This window comes from Talpa europaea (assembly GCF_964194135.1).
Source record: "Talpa europaea genome assembly, chromosome: 1".
Taxonomy (NCBI): Eukaryota; Metazoa; Chordata; class Mammalia; order Eulipotyphla; family Talpidae; genus Talpa; species Talpa europaea.
Genome location: NC_140073.1, coordinates 65,662,726 through 65,684,665, shown reverse-complemented (window position 1 = coordinate 65,684,665; position 21,940 = coordinate 65,662,726). Strand labels below are relative to the sequence as shown.

The 21,940-nt window shown below is 57.0% G+C and overlaps 1 protein-coding gene across 1 annotated transcript in view; it reads right to left on the bottom strand.

Annotated features, from left to right (window-relative positions):
* Nucleotides 1-21,940, bottom strand: part of BIN1 (bridging integrator 1) — a gene marked incomplete at its 5' end in the record, with an annotated part of 52,184 nt that overhangs the window by 8,810 nt on the left and 21,434 nt on the right. Inside the window, 11 exons of the mRNA XM_084253820.1 lie at nucleotides 564-702; nucleotides 2,792-2,836; nucleotides 4,150-4,232; nucleotides 5,914-5,989; nucleotides 6,149-6,234; nucleotides 11,082-11,189; nucleotides 12,064-12,159; nucleotides 12,597-12,691; nucleotides 12,920-12,974; nucleotides 18,585-18,665; nucleotides 18,750-18,884. Of these exons, the coding sequence (XP_084109946.1) occupies nucleotides 564-702; nucleotides 2,792-2,836; nucleotides 4,150-4,232; nucleotides 5,914-5,989; nucleotides 6,149-6,234; nucleotides 11,082-11,189; nucleotides 12,064-12,159; nucleotides 12,597-12,691; nucleotides 12,920-12,974; nucleotides 18,585-18,665; nucleotides 18,750-18,884 (999 nt within the window). The remainder of the gene's footprint in view (nucleotides 1-563; nucleotides 703-2,791; nucleotides 2,837-4,149; nucleotides 4,233-5,913; nucleotides 5,990-6,148; nucleotides 6,235-11,081; nucleotides 11,190-12,063; nucleotides 12,160-12,596; nucleotides 12,692-12,919; nucleotides 12,975-18,584; nucleotides 18,666-18,749; nucleotides 18,885-21,940) is intronic.

Here is a 21,940-nt window from a genome sequence, read left to right as displayed (position 1 = left end):
CCAGCCTAGGTAAGAGGCCCGAGTGTGGGCTCTCCAGGCGCCTAAGGCCGTCCCTGCAGCTGTCGGAGGGCCGTGGCCTGAAACCAGAAGCTGCCAGGAAGGGCCGAGACCAAGTGTGCGAGGGCTCACCAAGCGCCTCTGGCTACCCCTTTAAAGGTCCTGCACGGCCTAGGCTGGAAAGAGAGGCGAGACGAGCGGAAGGCAGGCAGCTTGCAGCCTGGATGCTCCGCGCACCCGGAGCCTATGTCCTGGGAGGCAGGAGACGGAGAAAGTCAAAAAGCCCACGCACCAGGGAGACAGAGCAGGAGAGGGTGCAGCGAGGGTGGCAGGAGACGCACAGTCACAGATGCCCCAGAAAGGACCAAGGGCTGAGGAGGGGAGCCTGGGGCAGTGGGTGAGGGAGACTGAGGTCCAGGTCCAGCTCATCCAGCCCTGCTGGGCAAAGCCTCCGGCTCCAAACCTGCCCAGGCCCAGGCCCAGGCCCCAGCAGAGGACAAGAGAACAGGAGGGGGGAGAACAGCAGAGCACGAGCAAGAGGAAGGAGGGGAGAGGCCAGTGCATACCTGAGAAGGGGACTTGGTGAGGGCCGCGCCGGGTGTGGTGGGGGGCTCGGGCTCATGGTTGACTCTGATCTCAGGGGTGGCAGCAGGGGAGCCATCTGGTGGAGGAGAAGGGCTGTTTCCTTTTGCAGGGGTGTTGTCACTGTGGAGGCAAGACAAGAGAAGGCGGCAGGTGGAGGGAGGTCACGGTTTAGGTAGAGAAGGTGCCAATGCACAGGCATGCATGTGAAGGGGTGTGAGTGTGAAGGAGTGAAGGTGTGTGTGTGTGAAGAGGTATGTGAGTGTGTGAAGGAGTGTGTGTGAGAGAAGGGGTGTGTGTGAAGGGGTGCAAGGGCTGAAAGGGATGTGTGTGAAGGATGAAGTGGTGGGAGTGTGTAAAGGGGTGTGTGAAAAAAAAAAGCTGTGCGTGTGTAAGGGGTGTGTGTGAAGGGGATATATATGTGAAGGGATGTAAATGTGTGAAGGAGGTGTAAGTATGGGAAGGAGGTGTGTGTGTGTGAAGGGGTGTGCGTTTGTGTGTGAAAGAGTGTGTGAAGAGTGTGCACACAGGTGCCCTGGGGCCCATGGACACATATGCATAGGAGTGTGCACTCATGTGGATCAATGTGTGAAACTGCAAGTGTATGTATGTATGTGTCCACACAGGTTCAATGTGAAAAGGTGACCACCTTGTGTGTATAAGTGTGTGTCCGTGTGTCCACGTGTGACCCTGCATATACTCATACGTGAGATGGGCAGAAATGGAGGGACAGGGCAGGGAGCGCTCACGGACACAGTGGAAGCACGACACAGCACTCCCGCTGGAGAGCTGCAGCTCCCAGGAGAAAGACGCAGGGCCCCAGCAGGCCTGTGGCGCTCGCACCGTGGCTTGGGAGGAGCCAGACTCACAGCACGAAGAAGCCAAACATCCTAGAGGCGAAGTAAGTCTCACCCCAATGTCACACAGCAGGAGGGTCCTAGACTCTAGACCCCAAAGAACTCCCTGGCTGACCTCGCTGCCTGTCACCCAGTCACGCCGGAAGGCCAACCACAGCCCCGCTCGAGGGCCCACACTCCCTGCGCACACCACATGCACAGACAAGCCACCTTTGCTCCCACACGCCCCTCAGAGTCCCTAACCAGAGACCATGGGCAGGCTGGTGAACATGGGCAGCGGATTCCTGGTGGAGCGGCACTGAGGACAAATGATGTTTCCGGGCTACAAAGGGCAGGACCAAGAACAAGGGCAAAGGGTGTGCAGAATCTGCCACTTGGGTGCAAAAACGAAGATATTTCCTTGCATTGAAAATACATCCTTGCATTGAAAATGTCTATGCTTACATGAAGAGCTGGGCTAGAACAGGGCTGACCAAGACCATTTAAACTTAGGGTCAAACTAAATAAAATGGGGTCTCCCTAGTGGCTCAGGGGTTAAAGTCTCAGCACTATGAAGCTATCGCCAGACACTGAGCCATGAGTTCGATTCCCGGCCAGGGAGGTAACCCACATGGTGCAGCAGATCTCTCCTGCCTCACCCACTGCTCCGTTCAGCAGTGCATTTCAGTCAATCTGCCTGTTCTGCTCCCCACTCTGTCTCTGGTGAATCCTCTCACCCCCCACACCTCTGGCCTACACCCCAGTTCTTGGATGCATAAATAAATAAAAATCTTTAAAAAAAAAACTGAATAAATAAAATGTAAAATTTGGCTCCTTAGTCACAGTGGCCACATCTGGAGGTGAGCAGCTAAGGTGTTGGACTGAGTAGAGCCTACCAGCCACGTCACCCAGGGCCTTCAGGAGGACATGAGACACAGCACTGGGACCTCATCTTTCTCGGATCTGTGTTTTATGGAACGTGTGTCTCCTGCAGGAGTCCACCTAAATACGGCATACATGACTCTAAAGTACCAGCCTCGTGCACAGCGACCCTTCCAAGGCCTTCCCACATGGACACACAGTAGGCACGAGACAGTGTGCAGAGAACTGTGCTAACCTGAGTCCTGGCTATCTGCCCCGCCCCCCAGCAACCCCTGTCCCCCAACACACACACACACACACACACACACACACACGACAGTGCCACCCCAGCTACCCCATAGCCCTGTCCACCGGTGGCCCAGCCCAGGCGGCACCATACTCTGGAAGGCAGGTTAGGGGTTAGTGGAGCCCTGGGAGCAGGGTGCTGGGCGCATGCACGGGCAGCCCAGGGTGCTGGCCCTGGAGCCCCACCACGCAGCACACACTGCTGGTACCTGGTCTTCTTTCTGCGCAGCCGGGAGAACAGTTTAGTTTTCTTTCTGTGAGGATGGACGGGATGTGGAGGCCTTCATTTTGGCCTGTTGTCTCCCCTCAGCAGCAACCCCTCTGATCAGAGGAGGGCAAAGGGACAGAGCTGCCCTACCCCCATCACCCTCAGCGTGCTGGGGCTGAGAAAATGAGCAGAAGAGGAGCCGCCCAGAAACGGGGCCTGGAGGTGGTAGGACACTGGCTGGGAGACCATGGCATCACCCCACATGTGGACCAGCCCAGAGGCTCTGAGTCCCAATGCCTAGAAGGAGTGGGGGTCTGCTGGCACAGGTGGGGCCCTGGGAGAGGAAGCAGCCAGACCACAAAATGGGCTACTGTGATGAAAAGGAGGCTCACAGCCTCCACTTTCTTGCCTCTCCCTGCAGACCAGTCCCTTTCCCATGGGAACCTGTGCTCACCATGCCCACCACCTCCACACACTTCCCGGAGAAGCAGTTACCTCCAGGCCAGAAGGTGCAGCAAGGGGAGGACATTCCTCCCTGCAGGAAGTTAACTTCCGGTCTTTCTTCTACCCCCATCCCGGCCCCAACCCCCAGGGCATCCTGTGGGGATCCCTCTGTCAGTCACATTTATTTTATTTTTAGATAGACAAAAGGCAAACCATTCTTTACCTGCCTTCTTAGCCCTAGGTAATACCCCAATGACCCCAAGAAGCAAATAGAATCGCTTCTTTTACAGGCCAGGAAAGCCAGGTACACAGTTCCCACCCTGTCCTGTGACACGGGCACACATGGCTGGAAAGCAGGGAGCCCCCAGGCTTGCAACTGCTTCCTGTACACTACAGCTAAAGAAGCAGATATTTCCCCTTGTCCCCCCAGGTTATCCACAGGAAACAGGGGTCTCCTAGGTGGCACAGAAGGTGGGGCAGAAGAATGTGGCTGCCTCTGCAGGATGCACACGCCATCCAGGGAGGGGCTGCCACAGGAGCAGCAGTGGAAAACAATGGTGCTCCCCTCCTGCAGGAAGAAGGCAGATCACTGTCCAGAGCTGTAAGAGGACAGCTCACTTTCCAGGCCTTCCCCAAAGCCATGAAGGTACCAGATTGTTCCTGCTCCACAGATGATAAGCCGTGCCAAGCTCAAGAGACCTGCAGACTGCCCAGAGAGAGCTCGTTCCTCAATGGAACACACTGGAGGGGTGGGGGTACCTTCCTCTGCACCAAGAGTTCAGGAAGGCCAAATCCACAGAGGACCATATCAGTGAGCCTTGGTGCAGCCCTGCATGAGCCAGCGAGCACCAGGCAATCACCCAGACCACCTCTCCCTCCCACACCACCCCTACGAGGGTAGGGCAAGGCACACACCTGGGCTGGGCCTTGACCGTGAAGGTGTTGCTCCCGTGCTGCTTCTCCAAGCTGACCAGCACGTCGTTGAGGTTCTGGTTGAGCTGCAGGAGGAACAGCAAAGAGATGGAGACCTCCGAGGCCACCAAATAACCCCAGTCTCCCCCAATCACTTCCTTGCTTCTCCTCCTACTCCAGTCCCTTTCCTGTACCCCTACCCTGCCCCCTGCTCCATGACCAAGCTCTTCACTCCCCAGCACACCAAACCCGGAAAAAAGGAGGAAGAATGTTGCTTTGCTAACAGTTACTCTTTTTTTGGTACAGTCAGAAGCACGGGAGGGTGAGAGAATTCACCAGAGCCAGAGCGGGGAGCAGAACAGGCAGACTGATGAAATACACTGCTAGAGGGAAGCAGCGGGTGGCAAGAGAGGTCTGCGCGCCATGCGGGACCCTCCTCTGGTGGCCAGGGAGCAGCCGGGGATCGAACCGGCGGTGCAGAGGCTGCGGGCAGCTTCACAACCCAGCGCTCAACTGCTGCGCCACCAGGGAGGCACCTAACAGTTACTCTTTTGAGGACAGTTTTCTTTCAACTTGTAGAGATTTTCTAAAATGCCATATAAAACTTATACTTCTTTAAAAAAAATTTAATTGCTTTTGCAAATTAATTGTTGGTCCTAATTGTTAAAGTCATTTTGCCAAGATGCTTTACAACTGGCGCAAATTTCACCAAAAGAATAGACACAAGAGAGGTTTATCCCACGCACGTAGTGACTCTCCTTACTGAGAATATTTTCCTCTTTGCTTTGGCCACTGGGAAGCTCAGGGTGGAATTTTCCTCCCACTTTAATAAATGTTTCCTTCCTCAAAACACCTGCTTGTTTTATAAATGTTTCATGCATTATCTCACATCTTGGAAGAGAAGGAAAAACAGGAAGGAAAGGGGAGGCCTAAAAGGCAGGAACTGCACTCAGGGTGGTGACTCAGGAGAGGCCCCACGCTGGCTTTTCCCCAGCCTGCCCTGGTGGGCCTGGAATCCACTGCACCACTTTGTCCCACTGGACTCGGGTGACAGTCAGACGCTGCAGCCACTGCGAGGAGGGAGGACCGCCCACACCAGGTTTCTCAAATTCAGTTTAACTTCCAGTAATCAGTGCAGATCAACTCCCAATAATCAGACCCCTTCTCACATCTGACTGGCGGATATAGCTGACCTGCTTCAATGTCTTAAAACATAATGAGAGGGGCCTCCCCTGGCGGCGCAGCGGTTGAGCGCTGGGCTGCGAGGCTTCCTGCAGCCTCTGCAGCGCCGGTTCAATCCCTGGCCACCGGCGAGGGTCCCAAAAAAAATAAAAACCCATAATGAGAGAAAAATTCAAAATCAAGATAATTCTAACAATTTGTCATTTGCCTAAACTTGGAAAGCACCACCATTTCCTGACACTGCTCCCTCAGCCCAGGCTGAGAACCCTGTACAGAGTTTGAGGGGTGCTCGCTCTGTTCAGATTATGAGAGTAAGACTAGGAGAGGGAGAGGGTGAGCTGGGAGCCCACTCACAGCCTCCCCGGGCACCAGCAGCAGCCCAAACACTCTGGAGGCAGAGCTCCTTGAGGACAAGGGCCAGCCGGCTCCTCCCGGGGTCCAAAAGGGGTGCTATAGTCATTGATGTGTGCTGAACCCCAGCAGGGACAAGGAAGCTCGGCCACCCCCTCTGTGCTTCTGACCCTGGCCATTGGCAGGGCAGAGCACATCCCCAGAGGCCTAGGTCCACAGGTCAGCAGTGCCTACCTTACTCATCTCCTTGTGGAAGTTTTCCTCCAGACCCGCGATGCTCTGAAAGGTGTTGACATAGAAACCTACACGACTGTGGGGGGGGGGGGGAGGCAAGAAAAAGGACAAGTGAGCATAAAGGTCAGCCCAGGGAAGCCACACACATGCTGGCACACCTCCACCCTCATCAGAGAGGGCCCAGGACACCGCAGGTAGACACTGGGACACAGCCCCGCCTCCTCCTGGCCCTCACCTGTTCCACAGGGACGGCAGCTCCTCCTGCAGATCCACATTCATCTCCTCAAAGACCTTCTGGGCCTTGATGAGCTCCTCCTCGGCCTGAGGAGCAGGACCCGTCATTCCCCTCTGCTGGGCCTCTGTCCCAGCCCGCCCAGGCCAGGCCAGGCCCACCCCCCAAGACCTGCTCCTCCCAAGCGCCCACCAATGCACTGGACCCAGGGCTCTGGGCAAGATGGGGGCTAAACTGGATGCGGATGTCTGGACGGACATCCCCGTTAAGGCCCTAGGGTCCCTGCAGCCAGGCCTACGGGACAGCTCAGGAAGAGCAGGGCAGAGCCACAGCAAAATGCAGGGCCCCCATCTGGCCCTACGGCGGGCAAGGGATAAGTACGGAACAATTGGAGGTGGCGGCTGGGGCAAAGTGGGTACAGAGGCAGACCCCAGAGCTAGCCAGGGGGGACCGATCCATTTCATGAAGTGCTAGCCTGCTGCCCGGCTCTCTGGGGTCCTGCCCAAGTGCGCTCCCGCCTTCTCAGGACAGCTCCCACTGGGCCTCAGCCACCAACCTGCACTTCACTTCCCTGGGAGTCTTTTCCTGCTCCCACCCTGGATACCTCTCTCTCCTGTGACCTGTCCCCATTAGATAGAGGCCAGAGGCAGCAGGTTGGGGGAGAGGGCAGGGTCTGGGCAGGGTCTGCTGACAGAGTGCTGGCCCACTCCAGGGCCTTCCACCCATGCCTTCCCAGGGCAGAGCAGCAGGCGCTCCCAGCTCATACCCACCAGGCGGTGGCACCAAGGCCCCACGGCAGACCTGGGTTTGGGAGAAAGGGCAGCAGCACCCCCTGATGGTGGAGCACCAGGCCAGGATGGAGGTGAGTCACCACCCCCTGCAGAGAAGGGGCTCTGCTGGCTCCTTCTGGAGGGCGCTGCTGGAAATGGTGACTCAGAGGGTGATGGGATTCAGTCTGAGTCACAGCCCAGGAACGCGGCAGGCCCTGCCCAGAAGAAAGCTTCCCACCAACAGCCTCACATTCTCAGGCCTCTCCAACCGGCTGGATCACCGAATTCCCACCAGGCATGTGATGTCCCCTGAGCCCACCCAGCTGTCCCTTCCAGCTTCAGGCCAGGAGCAGCCCATGGGCCCCTCGCCCCTTTATGCCCCAGCCCAGCCTGATGACCTGTGGCAGGACTGGAGGAGACGGAGGCCACCAATGCTCCCGACTACAATCGCATTGTTGGAACTTACTGAGAGTTCTTTTGCATAACTTTTAAAATGTCATCGAAACATTAAAGGAAGAAGGGGGGAGGGGGAGTACTATCTTTGTAAATATTCAGACCTTGGCCACTCTGGGAATGGCCAGATGTAGCGCACCTCCAGGCCACGGGCTGGGTCATCCTGCCTTACTCCTCTGGGCACCCCACAAGGTCTTAAGGGCAGTGCGCAAAACCCACAAATGAGTGACTCCCACAAGGCGAGCTACAAGCACCTTGCACTGTTATACATTCCCTTGTCCACCACCATCCACAAGGCTGGCTCAAGTCCCACACCCCCTGGGAACCCACCCTGCCCACCCAGCCTCTGCACCCACAAAGACCACCTCTCAGTGAGGATTCAGCTGCAGCCATCATGCTGGTCTTAAGTCCCCAAGTGAAGCACGGTGACAGCTCAGCAGCTCGGCTATGTGCCACACCCTGTTCATACATCCCAGCAATGCTGCTCAGAGCAGGATGACTCCATTTTAGGACTCTTGGAAGTCAGGGCCTGTGTCTTTTTACCCTGTGGGTCCCATCCTCATATTCTGGCCCTCAGAATCACGTGGTGGCAGGGAGTGAGGAGTGAACTGTCCACTGTAAGAGCAATCACAGAGCCCCTGAGGTGCCACTGCATGCTGATGGATGCAGAAAGCAGACTGGAGGCCCATCTGCTCAGCCCACAGCAGCACCCCAGGGTCCTGCAGGGAGGGTTGAGAAACTGTGGCAAGGGTGAAGAGCAACTCAGGGACAAGTAAGAGAACATGTTTAAGTGAGAGTGGTCTCAAAAGTTGGCCAAGGTCAAACCAGCTAGCAGGGCAGCCCCAGGGTAGCAGCTCACAGCCAGCCAGCTGCTCCTGGGAAACCCGAAGGCTCCTGGCCTCCCCCCAGGCATGAGGCAGGGTGGGGACAGAAGGTGGATGTGCTAAAATAAAAACTAGATCCAAATGGGAAAACCGATTTGGCCAAAAGGCAAAACACTTGCTGGCTAACATCCACAGATAGGAGCCCATGCCTCGGCCTCCACCGCCACGCCCCCAGAGTGGAGGTTTGGTGCCCTTCCAGCAGGATACCCAACCACATTCTCCCAGGAGACCAAAAACAGCTGCATGGGCCTCCCCAGTGGCGCAGCAATTGAGCTGAGTTGCGAAGCTGCCCGCAGCCTCTGCAGCATCGGTTAGATTCCCGGCTGCTCCCCGGCCACCAGAGGAGGGTCCCACATGGCACGCGGACCTCTCCTGCCGCCCGCTGCTCCCTTCAGCAGTGTACTTTGGTCCTTCTGCCTGCTCTGCTCTCCGCTCTGGCTCTGGTGAATTCTCTCACCCTCCCACGCTTCTGACTGTACCCAGTGCTTGTATAAATAAATAAATAAATCTTTTAAAAAAAAAAAACAAAAAAAACAGCTGCAGGCACCACTCTAGGCCCCATTGTCCCCCAGGGACTTCCCCACCCCACTAAAAGGTTCGCCCAGTCTCCTGCTAAGCCCATCGCAAAAACAGCATGTAGAAATGCACATCACTGGCTCCATTCCCCCTGCAGTCGAAACCCTGAACTCTACAGGACAGACCCTTCCAGCCCCCGAGTTCCTCGTCTACTTCCCAAGGCTCCCCAGTCCATTTCCCCCAGACCAGGGTCACCCCAACCTCAGGGTGAGGCCGTCAGCAGCTGGGTGCTTCCAAAGTCAGCCCACAGCTTTGGCCTGAAAGAAATCAGGCCGCAGGTCAGGTAAGGAACTGGCCCACAGGCCCATGCAGAGCCCGGAGCTCTCCACATGGCAGGCATTTAATACATGTGTGTTGAAGATGATGAAATCAGGAGGCAGCCCAGGAAAAACGGGGCAGCTGCCCGGAGAGAAACCTAACCTCCTAGGTCCGGTCTCTGCAGACAGCCCCTCCCCAGAACCATGAAGGGGTGCTGCAGTCGCATCACAGTCGTTTTACTGGAGAGCAGACCATGAGGCCACCTCTCCCAGTCCACTGTACCCAGCGGCCCTGAACCACCCATGCTCACCCAGCACCCTGCTCGTCCCAGGAGCAGGGACTAAGAGAAGTCAAGGTTTGCCAGGGTAGCAGGAATGTTTGAGAGTTTTGTACAAAGATCCTCCTCCAGCAAGTCCTCTGGGACCACCATGGACTAGACTGTTTGCTCTCCACGGAAATCCCAAAAAGTCAAGCCTCTAAGCAGGTCTCAGCAACCCAGCCAGACTGAAGAGCCCACCAGCATCCCCTCCAGGGGCATCGGAGGGCCCACGGGTTCCAAGGGTCACCATGAGTCTGTGACAGGGACCCACCTACCCACCGGGAGCCCCGGGCAGGGGATAAGGACCCAGGGCTTGAGGCCATAGAGCGAGCCCCAGCTCAGTCACTAACAGGCTCTGGAAGTCCAGGCGGGAGAGTCTGCCTCTGTGCAAGTGTGTCTCCTTGGTAAACCGAGAAGGCACAGGCCAGGACAGCAACCTAGGGACCGCACGTCCCCCGCAGGAGCACAGGGCAGAATGGCTTCCCGACCTGTCTGAGTTCCCAGAGCACGAGGACAGTCTCCACGACCAGACCAGACCCCGCACTCGTGAGCCAGAGCCCCCAGCCCCTAGTCGCCACCCGCATTTGACCTCAGGTCTCCTCTCAAGTAGGACCATTTGAAAATAGCCCGGCTGCCAGATCCAGGAAAGGGGCCCAGCCCTCCCCCGCCCGCTGCAGCCCAGGGCGGTGCAGGGCAGCTGGGCAGACAGGACGACAGACCGAAAGGCGCCAGCACGTGCAAGGTTAGAAGCCAGTGTCACCTGATTTCGGAGCAGGTTAGTTTGAGCTACGAGATGAGCCTGCAGTTTGCCTTGGCACCACTGGGGGGCGGCTTTCTCAAGCAGCGAAACGGGCTGGGGATGGGGGGAGGTCAAGGCAAAGGAGAGAGGAGAGACAGGAGGGGGCGGGGAGAGAGAAACAGAGACACAGATATTAAACACCAAGTCCACACACCCCACACGCAGTGACAGACATGCTGGCCGCCCCTCCAGGAGGCCAGCCCCTACAGCCGACAAAGGTCCCTTGAGGTTGAGAGAATAAGGGAAACCCCAAGCATGGGCAGAAAAGGGGTGAACTCCAACTGCAAAGCAAAATGTGAGAATCATTAGCAGGGCCAGAGGGCCTCGGCAAGCAGAGTCCTGTCCCGGTGAGGTGGGGAGAGGCTCCCCCCTCGGCCCCCGCCATATGCAGAAGAGGGCCAGTACCCGCCTCCCCTCCCCGGCCCCCAGACTTGTTCCAGCAGAGACAGGGCCACATATGATCCCGGATCCCGTGACGGAATTCCACTCAGTGTGTGCCAGGCGGGCGGGGCCCTTCCAGTGAAACCCAAGCCAGGCCTGTTTTCTTTCTGGAAAGTGGCTTCAGAGTGGAGCAGAGAGGCCCAGGGGCAGGGCAGGCACCGTCCGGGGGAGGAGGTGAGCCTTCACCTGCCCCTCACGGGGGGCCTTTCACTCACCCACCCCTGGCCCAGCACCCCCCTCCAGTCAGGGGCCTGAGTCAGCCGCCCATTGATATTACAGGGTCGGGGTCGTAGCCCAAACAGTGGAGCTGAGAGAAGCCAGAAGGCAAAGGGGTTGGTGAGCGCAGCACAGGACAGTCTTCCCAGTGGCCCCAAGCCCCCGTGGCCCCCTGCTGCACCTCCCTGAAAACTTCCCCCAAACCCCTTCCAGCCCTTACCTTGGCAATTTTGGCTTCATCCTTCTTTTTGGCAGTTTGGAGGGACTCGAAATGGTGCCGTGCACTGTCATAGTCCACCAGCTTCCGTCCTCTCTTGGCGATGCGCGACTAGGGGACAGATGCAGGAGGGGGGCACTGAGCAGGGTCCACACCCCCACTGAGAGGGTGCCTCAGACCCAGACCCCAGGCTCAACAAGTCCTTGGAAAGCATGCTTGAGGCAGTGTTGCTCAAATCTCCTGGTGGCAGAGCTCACCTCTTCCAGGCAGTCTGCGCCCTTTCTTTCCAGAGGCCGAACCGCTTCCTTGCTATCCCAGCCATCTGTCAGTGGCCACAGGCCAAACAGGCTGCTTCCCTGGCCTGGCCCTCAGCTCCTTAAAGACGTCTCCCGGGACCCCTGGGCTTCTCTCTCCAGGGCCCCTGAGGCCCCTAGGAACCTGAGGTCAGCCCAGCGGCTAGCATGGAGCACAACCCCTGGGGATCAGGTCTAGCATGACAGTGGCCACCTGGTCACCTGCTTCCAATTGCCTGAGCACCCATTCTTCTCAGTGGAGACCACGCCAACTGACTTTTTGAACATACATAGACAAACACACCCAGGTAAGAGGCAAAACACTCAACTCTGTGTGTGTAAATGTTTCTTTTCAGGTACACAGCCTAACACCAGGCACCTAGAGGCATATACATCCTCTTAATATACCTGATACAAGCGAACGAACATGCAGTAATTCCATGCGCAGTGACACGGACACACACACACACACACACCATGGGGTCTTTTTCTACAGCCTGGAGACCCAAAGGTATAGGGTTCAAAGCCCTCAGCTCAGAAAGGCACAGAGCAGGAGATGAGATGCCAGGGGAGGGGAGCTGGCCTTCAGAGCAGAGTCATGGCAATGTCTGAGCTGCCCCCCATTCCTCTCTAGCTCCCCCACACAGGCTTCCAGGCCAGAGCAAGGCAGGTGGAAAAAGACTGCTTCTCACCTTGATGTCAGGGAACTGGCCCAGGTACGTGTCCATGGTCAGCAGTGCCTGGTCCACCAGCTTCTGATGGTAATCCAGCCAGAGCAAGTCATTGTTCTGCAGGAGGCAAGAGCATGTGAGTGTGTCGCCAGGGAACTGGGCCACCCCAACCCAGCTCTTGCCTCCTAGGCCCTGGGGGTTCCACCCACCCCAATCACTTAGCGGCTCAGCAGCTTCTTAGAACCAGTTTCCTCATCTGTAAAATGGGGGTAGCGATTCTGAAGCTATTGCCTCTCCCAGGGGACTGAGGGTCAGGATAAGCCAGGGTTGGGGTAGGGCATAGAGGGTGGCTTCCTGAGTTATGCAAGACACAGAGGTAAGGGGCCAGCCCAGGTTCTTTATCTCATCTCTGTATGAGGGCGAGGGTGTGCCAGAGAACTGTGACCCTCACAGGAGGGTCATTTGCCCACAGGCACCCCACAGTGGAAAAGGAGAAAGGCTTGTTCCAGAGGCTAGGACAGGTGCGATGGGCCGGGCCACCTGGATGTGCTCACCTCTGCGATCTTGTTGGCTTCGTCCCTGCCCGGCCAGTCGGGCTCGTACACCTCCTGCAGACACTCATTCAGTTTCTTGGAGGCCTCGTGCATGGCTGCAGACAGAAAGACCACACTGCAGCCAGAGTCACAGGGTACCCGGGAAATGGGGGGGGGTCAAGCATGCTTGCCCCACCCCCAAAGGCCCAGGAGGTATGTGGGTCACAACTGAATCCTTGCCTCACCTCACTGACTCTGTGGCCTCTCGCTCCCCAGTTCTGCTGCCATCACTGCACATCAGAATGGCCTTTGCTGTACCCCAGGAAGCCCAGCCCACCCCTTACCTTTGACGGAGGCCAGGTAGGTCCGGAGATCTTTCTGCAGCCGCGTGCCCTCAGTCTGCAAGAGACAGACAGGACACAATGAGGGTTGGCAGGCAGCCCATCCCTGACCCTCTCCTTCTTGCAGGCCCACATGGAAAGCGCCGTGATCAGCCATCTATTGCACCGGGAAGACTAGAGGACAGCGTGTGCGTGCTCCCGGGCCCGCCTGGCACTCAGCTCCTCTCTGGCCACCTACTGCGTGACTGTTCTCAGCCCCATCCTGGCCTCTGCAGCCTGTGCCCAAAGGGACACCCACCCTGTGTTTGCCAGCCCCTGTGTCTTCCCAGCACTAGACTCAGCACTGTAAGGAAGACATGAAGGGAGAACCCCGTCTGCCCTGGACAAGACAAACACTGGCTGGGGGCGGCAGTGAGCCCTGCACTTTGTTCTGAAAGCTTAGTTGGTGCATGAGACCAGCCCCTCCACTGCACTGTGAAAGGAGAGGCGGCCTGGAGCAAGCCTTTCACAGGGTCTGCAGGGCCCTGAGGGAGGACACCGAGGCTAGCCTGCTGGGAGACTCCTCTGAGAGGGGATGCTGCAGCGGGTGTGGAGAAGTTCGGGGTCATGGCAGGGCTCTCAGGACACAGGGCCAGCTGAGAGGGGATGTAGAGGATGTAGGGGGAAAAGACTGATGTGGGAAGAGCCAGTTACTGAAGCCCCTTAGCAGGAAAGGGAACCAGCCGAGGGTGGAGTCGCCTGGGTCACCTCAATTCCACAGGAGCAGGGGCAGGAAAGCTGAGCTCCAGGTGGATGGACAAGTGAGCAGGCTGAGGCCAGCAGGTGAAGTCTGAGAACAGTGAACTGCTAAAGTTCCCAGAAGCTATTTGAAAAGGGGGAGAAAACACACACAGGCTTTGCAGCCATGAAGACCCAGCTCCATCCCTTACTAGCCAGAGTTCCTGAAACTCTGAGCCTCAGTCCCCTCATCTGTCACCTGGGCTGAATGACCCCTGCCTACGAGCAGAGATGCCTGGAGCACTCACACAGCGCCAGCACCACACAGCGCTCAGGCATGGCTCAGCAAGCCAGGCTGGGCCTGGAGCCTCGCAGGCCGGCCTCTGGAGACGAGTGATGCTGAAGACCATAGGGGGAGCAGAGAAGGGACAGAAGAGCAGGTCCTTTGAGGGCCGTGGACGGAGGTGCAAGAGGCTGGCCTCCTCGTGGAGGGATGTGCACCTGAACCCAGCAGCCAGTCACAGTCTCAGAGACAAGCCTGGCCAGCCTGGGGTTCCTGCAGGCAAAGGGGGTGCTCACCCCTGCCAAAAACAAGCAGAGATGTGGCCTTACTTCCAGGCTCACCCCCAGCGTCCTCAAACCTCTCCTGCTCCCTACCCCCAACAGGCCCTTGCTCCTAGGACCTGTCCTCCTCCCCTGTGTCCTCCAAGCACTGCACGCTGGGGCCAGCCCTTTCCATGCATGCCTTCTCGACACCCCCATCCCCACCTGACAAATGAGGAGGTTCGGGGTTACACAGAGTGGGGGAGAGCTGGCGAGAGCCTCCGAGGCCTAGGGCTCCAGCCACAGTTTGTTGAATGGGTCCCAAGAACACACATGACTGCCTGTTTATTATCATGCAGCTTCCATGCCACAGACATGGGCAGGGAGGACGGTAGGCAGCAACTAAAATTTTGCACAATTTTAAAAGGGGGAGGCTAAAGAGGGGAAAACCTCATCTCCATGGAGTAGAGCATACAGTCCTGGCCCCACATTATTCATATGAACTGTGAGGTCTGAGGCATTCTGAGTCAAGATCAAAGACGAGATAAAAGGCCAACCACAGCATGCAGACATCCTTGGAATTCTGTCAGGGAATCAGACTGGACCCCTCTGGCCTTGGATATGAGGAAGGGTCACCCCACTCTTGATGCACCTCCCTAGTGTTAACAATGAAATGTTTTGTTGGGAGACATAAGGATAAAACTCTGATGTAATACTATTGTATTCATCTGATGTCACTGAATCTTCCAGATACAGCTTCTCCTCCTGCCAAGCTTTCACCAGCTCACTCCCCTCCGTACCTCCACGAGAGCCCAGGAAGGGGCCTCCCTGGGGTGGGCTGCCTGCCCAGCTTCAGGCTGTACCAGGGCCCCTTGTGCTGCTTAACAAGGCCACGCTGTGAGCAGGCGTGCTGGGCACAGGCGTGCCAGGGGCTGCCCAGGGTCCTGCCTCCCGGCTGCAGCTGCAGCTGGGCCCCGAGGCCTCATGCCCCGTCAGCCCCAGGGTTGGACACAGCCCTCCCCCACCTGGGCCTCCTGCGGGGCAGCTGCAGGCCAGCCAACACAGCATATGCATGTTCCATTCCACGGCCCCCAAACAGGACATTTGAGAGACAGCTCTGGGGCTTCCTGGGGCTCCAACACACTCCTTACAGAGCAGCAGGCGAGGCTAAGGTCTAGAGCCATATCCCCTCAGTTTGCTCTCCAGGCTCCAGACTCAGAAATCGGGAAGAGCTTCACAGCCCACAGTCAACACCTAGTACAGCTCATGAGGTGACTCAGTCGGTGCCCCATATCCCCATTGTATCTCCTTCCACAGGGTGTTCCCACCTCCTCTGACATCATCCCCCTAGTGGCCCAAGCACCTAGCCCCCATCTTCCCCGGGGACTAGGGGCCAGGGACAGCCCCTCTGACGTGAACCCCACTATCGCCCCTCTGCAGTCAATGCCAGGGACTCTTTGCTTAGTAGGATGCCCACTGGGTGGGTCTCAGGGACAAGAGGGATTCAGACTGCCCCAACTCAGATGGACGAGCGAACAGCAATGATGAGCCCTGGGGTGCAAGGAGGCAGCCCTATGAGGGCACTCAGCCCACCAGGAGGACCCAGGGTGGCTTCCCAGAGGTCTGCGCTAGGTTTGCAGGTGGGCCTAGGGTTTTTCGGGCAGGGACACAGGGCGGGAGTGCTGTGATCAGAGCCGAGTGGGCCCAGAGGAGTCACGCAAACTGGGTGGTGACAGCAGGGTGACCTACACTCTGTCCCAGGGCCACTCCCACAGGAAGGGGGAGGAAATACCCTTTCTTGAACACCAAATTCCCTGCCCTTCTTGGCCCTGACTAGTGCTGGGCCTCTATGCTTGGTGTTCACAGACAGAGTGGATGAACCCTTAGCTTTCCAGCCTCCCCAAGACCAGTCTTCATTCTGCCTTTCCCAGGGTCCGCAAGCCCGGCAGGCTGGCCAGTGAGGCCAGCCCTGTGCAGCTCCCTGCTTCACTCCCTCAAAAAAGAGTGATTCTCGGGCCTCCCTGGTGATGCAAGGGGTTCAGTCTCAGCACTATAAAGCTATCCGCAGCCACTGCAGCATGATTTCCAGTCCCCCAGCAGACCTTTCCTGCTGCTCCCCTCAGCAGTGTATTTCAGAAGAGCCACCTGTTCTGCTCCCCACTCTGTCTCTAGTGAATCCTCTCAACCCCCACATCTCTGGCCTTGTATGCATAAATAAATAAAAATAAAATCTTAAAAAACAAGCGAGAGAGTGATTCTCACACCCTTCTAAACCCTGATGCCTATACTTTAGGCCACAGTCAAATCCCTAACTGCCCAAGAGGATTACCCCAAGCCTCAAATGAATTATTAAATTTGCCAACTCCTGCTCCCACCCCAGGGCCGTAAAAAGGCAGCTGCCCCACCCAACCTGAGGGTGGACAGGGCCCCCACTCAAATGATCTCCATGTCCACTGGGCAGCCGCCAGCACTGGCTATCTTTAGCCCCGGACCAGTGAGTGACTCCTTGCCCAGAGCCAGGGCGCCAGAGAGGGTGACTCTGAGGGACAAATGGGGGGGGGGGGAGGGAATGCTCTGGCCACAGCTCTGGGGTCAGGCCTCAAAGAGCCTCTACTCCAGACCTACACTTTCCTCACCTTCCACCGAACAGCCCAGCTGCCTTTGGGGTCATTCAGGCACTCCCACCCAAGGACTGCAGCTCTCCCCAGCCCAGTCAATGACCCCAGGGCTTGAGCTCAGCTCCAGAGAGGAAACCTCAGAGTGACAAATCTGGATAAAAACCCACAAGCTACCCCACGTCAGCAGTGCAGCCTTGACATCTGCTTAACCTCAGAGGCCTCATCTGTACAATAAAGAGCAACACCCATCAAGGATGAAAGACTCCAGTCTGTGAAAGACACATGTTGCCTGGTCCACAGGAGATGCTCAAGGAGCTGAGACTCCTGAAAGAGGCAGCCTCCAACCTGAGGAAGCCATCTGAATAGGGAATCATGCCCCAGGGGCTCCTGGGACAGGGTCAGCAGAAGCAGACGCTTATGCAAGCATCCATTCCGCGGGTAAGAAAGCAGACCCAAGGGGCAGGGGCTTGTGCAGAGCAGACGCAGAAGACTCTTAAGATGCGGCACCTTCCGGGATCTGCAAACCCCTCCACTTACTGGCCTGGGAGGCAGGCAGACATGGCTCCCGCTTCAGTCCCTTCATGCCTCTCAGCTGAGCTCCTCTGGAGGTGAGGCGGGACTTGGCCTGGGGCCATCTACCAGCATGTGCCCAGTCCCAGGGCCATGGGAGTTCCCAAAGCAGGTCCATCCCCCGAGCACCATTCCTGCTGTAGAGATGCTTGTGGCTGGGGCTTTCCGTGCTTTCCAAGGCCTCAGCCATGGAGAGGGAGTAGGAGGAAGAGGCCCGGCCTTCGCAGTCCCCCACCTGGAGCCCCCAACTTCTTTCTTAGCAGAGCGCAGACCCTGACCTCACTCCCACAACCATTCCTATGCCTTGTGGCCTCTTCAGGCCTCCATCCCCATCTGTGACTCACTGCGGCTGGCCTCAGAAGCCACAGTCATGGCCCAGCTCCCCCTCCTTCCTGCTACCTCGCCCTCCCCAGTGAGGGGAGAATCTCCAGGGACATTCCCCTTCTACCGCCCTCAGGCCCTCTCCACTGCCCTCGCACACAGCCAAGGAAGTGGCTGATTCCAGACCTAGCAGATTCGTGGGGCAACAATTCCAGAGAGAACACAGTCAGGATAGTCAGAGCCCTTCAGTCAGGAAGTCCTCCCTGGCCTATAAAAATAAGGGTGTCCTTAGAATCACTTACAGTCTTTGGAACAAGGCGAGTATGAGTCTGAAACCACTTATGACACCGGATGGCCTTGAACATATTACCCAAGTTCTCTGAGGCCCAATTGCTTTGTTTGTAAAAGCGGAACGATGATACCAGCTGCCTATGGGTTGCTGGAAGGAGCCCACAAAGCAGCTACAGATGGCTCAGCCTGCAACCTGCCACACAGCCAGGCACAGAGGACCAGCGGGTGCCCACATCCAATCCAGACTGCTCGCGTGAAACCCTGCAGATGCCACTCTCCTCGAAAGAAGCTTCGGTAACTCCCACTTGCCTTAATATTCAAAGTCTGGCCAAAGTCTGTGCCTGCTCCCACCCAACCTCCACCCGATCACCGCCCCCCTCCATCCTACTCACCAAGGACCTAAGTCTACCCCTTTCCTCCTCTTTCCCAAGGCTCACACCCAGTGTCAGTGCTCCCTCCTCCAGGATGTCCTCTGTGACCTCAGCAGCCTGTGTGGATCCCCTCCTCCAAGCTCCCTGACTCCACAAATCCAGCTCTTGACATTTTCTACCCGGCAGCCACGTTTCCATTTTCACAAGCTCCCTGAGGCCAAGAGCACCCATACTCACCAGCTGCTTGTTGAAATTCTGGACACACTGTTCAAACTGCTCATCTTTTGTCTCATCCGCCTTTCCTAGTTTCTGGAGGACCTACGAGGCAGAGGGAGAAGGCACAAGTGTTATTTTAAGAAAGTGGCCAGCCCAGAGTGCCCAGCCAGAGTCTGGGGGACCCACGGCCAGAATCACAGGCCCCAGGCAAGGGGAGGATGCTGTGATTCCCAAGAGCAGGGCTGAGTCCTTGGGGTCATGAAGCCTCTCCACCCTTAACCAGGGCTCATCCTCGATCAGGAGGAGCTTAGGGCAGGCTTGCTGTACGGACCAAAACCAGGAGGAGGGGGGCATCAAAGACAGCCCACCACGCTGATCTCACACTGCACCCTGGGGGCTACACCCTGGTGGGAGAGAGTGGGCATGAGGGGCAGGTAAGGATGACTCCATTTCCTAGGCCCAGGTTAATGAATACCAGAGGGAGGAACAGTGCCGCGGGGGGAGGTGCAGCAGAACAGGGCAGCCCCTGGACTGAGAAGTAACCACACACCCCCATAGCCCCACACGCCCATACCCCCACCCCTGCAGAATGGAGGGCATGGAGAGCTGCAGCGGAAGGGGGTCAGGCTGCTCATGTCACTGGGACTCAGCATCCAGGCTGACCCACTCAGCCACCTGCTCCCTCCTCCACGATCCAGCAGATGTGTGTGTTCTCGCGCGCACACACACACATACACGCACACACACACATACACACACGCACTCATGCTCACAGTCAAGGCCCTACTCCCCACTGTTAATCTCAGAGGCGGACTCTCCTGTGGTGAGTCACAGCTGTTCCTCCTCAGCGGTGTATGCTGGGGGATGGGGGCCGGAGAGCTGGAAAGGGGGGTGGGGTGGGGAAAGCCAGAGAGGGAGACCTAAAAAAAGGGAGCTGGAGCAGGAGGCTGAAAGGAAGCCCTGATCAGAGGAAGCCCCAAGCGTCTCCCAGATTTCTTCTCAGCTCCTGCTCCCTCGGATCCCAGAGTTTTCTTTTCTTTTTTCTTTCTTTAAAAATTTATTTATTTATTTATACAAGCACTGGGTACAGTAAGAAGCGCGGGAGAGTGAGAGAATTCACCAGAGCCAGAGCGGAGAGCAGAGCAGAAGAGGCAGACTGACGAAGTACACTGCTGAGGGGAGCAGCGGGCAGCAGGAGAGGTCTGTCGCGCCATGTGGGACCCTTGTCGGCGGCCGGGGATTGAACCGGCGCTGCAAGGCTGCAGGCAGCTTTGCAGCCCAGTGCTCAACCGCTGCGCCACTGGGGAGGCCCACCCAGAGTTTTCTATGATTGGGAGGTGGGGAGACAAAATAGACAGCAAGGATGGGGGAGGGCAATGGAGGCAGAGCAGGGCAAAAGAGAAGGGAGAGGGAGGGATGGCGAGGCAGAGATGGGGGTAGGCTCTGCGGGGACAGCAGGGAGTAGAGACCAAGATGGAGACAGACTCTTGCCAGCGGCCCTGGGCAGGCGCCTCCACTAGGGGCAAAAGGGCAAGTCCAAGACATTCAGCAGAGGCAGCGGCCAAAACCCAACAAGAATAAGGTGGACAAATGGTAAAGGGTGGAGGTGGCAGGTGGAGCCACAAAAAGGTGGGCCCAGGGCAAAGATGATTACCAGATGTGGCCCCAAGAGGCAGGGCTGCCCTGTGAGCAGGGGACCCAAGTCCTGCAGCCATCTGAGGCTCGTAGGTCCCCTCAGACAGGTCCTCCCTTCAAAGACCCTGAAATGGGCCACACCACCAGGAAACCAGCTCTGCCACCCAGGACCCAGGCCAGAGTCCTGGACCGAGGGATGTCCAGTTCCAGACTGGGCCCTCCCAGCCCTTCTCTGGCTGACCCAGGAGCCACGGCAAATGCAGTTAACGCTCAGCTTTTCTCATCACACAGTGCATTGGGTCCTTTCTCAGAAATCACTTGCTCTGTGCCAGCCCTGGACATCTCTGCAGAGGCAGCAAAGATGAATCAGACCTGGGCCCAGTGCAAGAGCAGAGGAAGTACAGTGGACTCTGGTCCCAGGGTGGTGAGCCCATTCTATCAGGGCAATCAAGAAATACTTCCTGGGGGAAGTAGTAGCAGAAGGGCACGCTTACAGCAAAGAAGAGATGAGATGGGGTACATAAGCTGGGAATTTTGAATAGTTCAGGGCTACTAGAGGTCACAGAGGACCATCAGGGAGGGCGGGAGTGGCAGGAGGGCATTAGCAGTGGCCCACCAACAACTTTGTGTTACGAGAATCAGGACACACCTCATCAGACAAGTATGGCAGGAAACCACGGCTGACACTGAGGTGAAGGGAAAGAAGCAAAACAGAAACAGCATTAGCAAGAACATCCGCACTTTCCACAATCCACAGGCTCCCTCCATTTCCTTTGGAAGTCCTAGCCAGGTAGTCCTGTGGAAACGGGGTGCAGCTGGGGAGTGCCTGACCCACTCAGCACTGAGCTGGGGTAGGTGACTCTCCCCCCATCCTATGCCAGCCCCATAGTCCCACCACCTCCAAGGACAGAAATGAACCGCCAGGTGGGAAAAAACTTCCAGACATTTACAGGGGCCACCAGAATGAGCCGGAGGCTTCCAGCAAACAGGGTCAGGACCCGTCAGCTCTTAAGGTAGAACCAGGGAGGTGGCCCTCTCCATACCCCACTGCCTCTCTGTCTCCCCGAGGAGACGCACTCCATGGGCAAAGAGGGGCCAGCCAGGCCCTGCCCTGCTGTAAGGACTCCACGGCCCAAGGGGTGCACATGAACTCACACACAGCCCACCTCCCAAATGCAGCTCTGCGCTTGGCCCAGACAGTGGAAGCCACCAGAGTGAGACCACACCAAGCAGAAACCCCGAAAAAAGGAACTCTTACTGACTGAGCATCAAGTGCCTTGTCTGGAAAATGAAGAAAGCACTAGCCCACCTTAAAACTTAACATTTGTCATTATCCCACCATAATGTTCATGTCTGTAAAACATGTGGCTATATATGGCCCACAGAATGTAGTCAATTAACAGCAGTCCCCTAAAAAAGCCTTCAGAGCAGCCTTCTAATAGTTGGGGCTCATGCTCACACAGACTAACTTTCACACCAGGTCACGATGGCATCCCAAGATGCTAGACCTAAGTTAGGTGCACATACACACTGTATGGACATGCACAGCATGTACGCACACAACAAACTCCTATTCATCCTGCAAAACCTTGCTCAGATGACACCACCTCTGTGAATCTGCCTTGTACTTTTCCTCCTACCTAATCACTCTATACCATTAAGGGGCTGGAACTTCCTCAGTGCTGTGCTATGTGCCCCAGTGTCTACTTTCAGCCCTAACCCAACCGCATGAACTGCCTGTG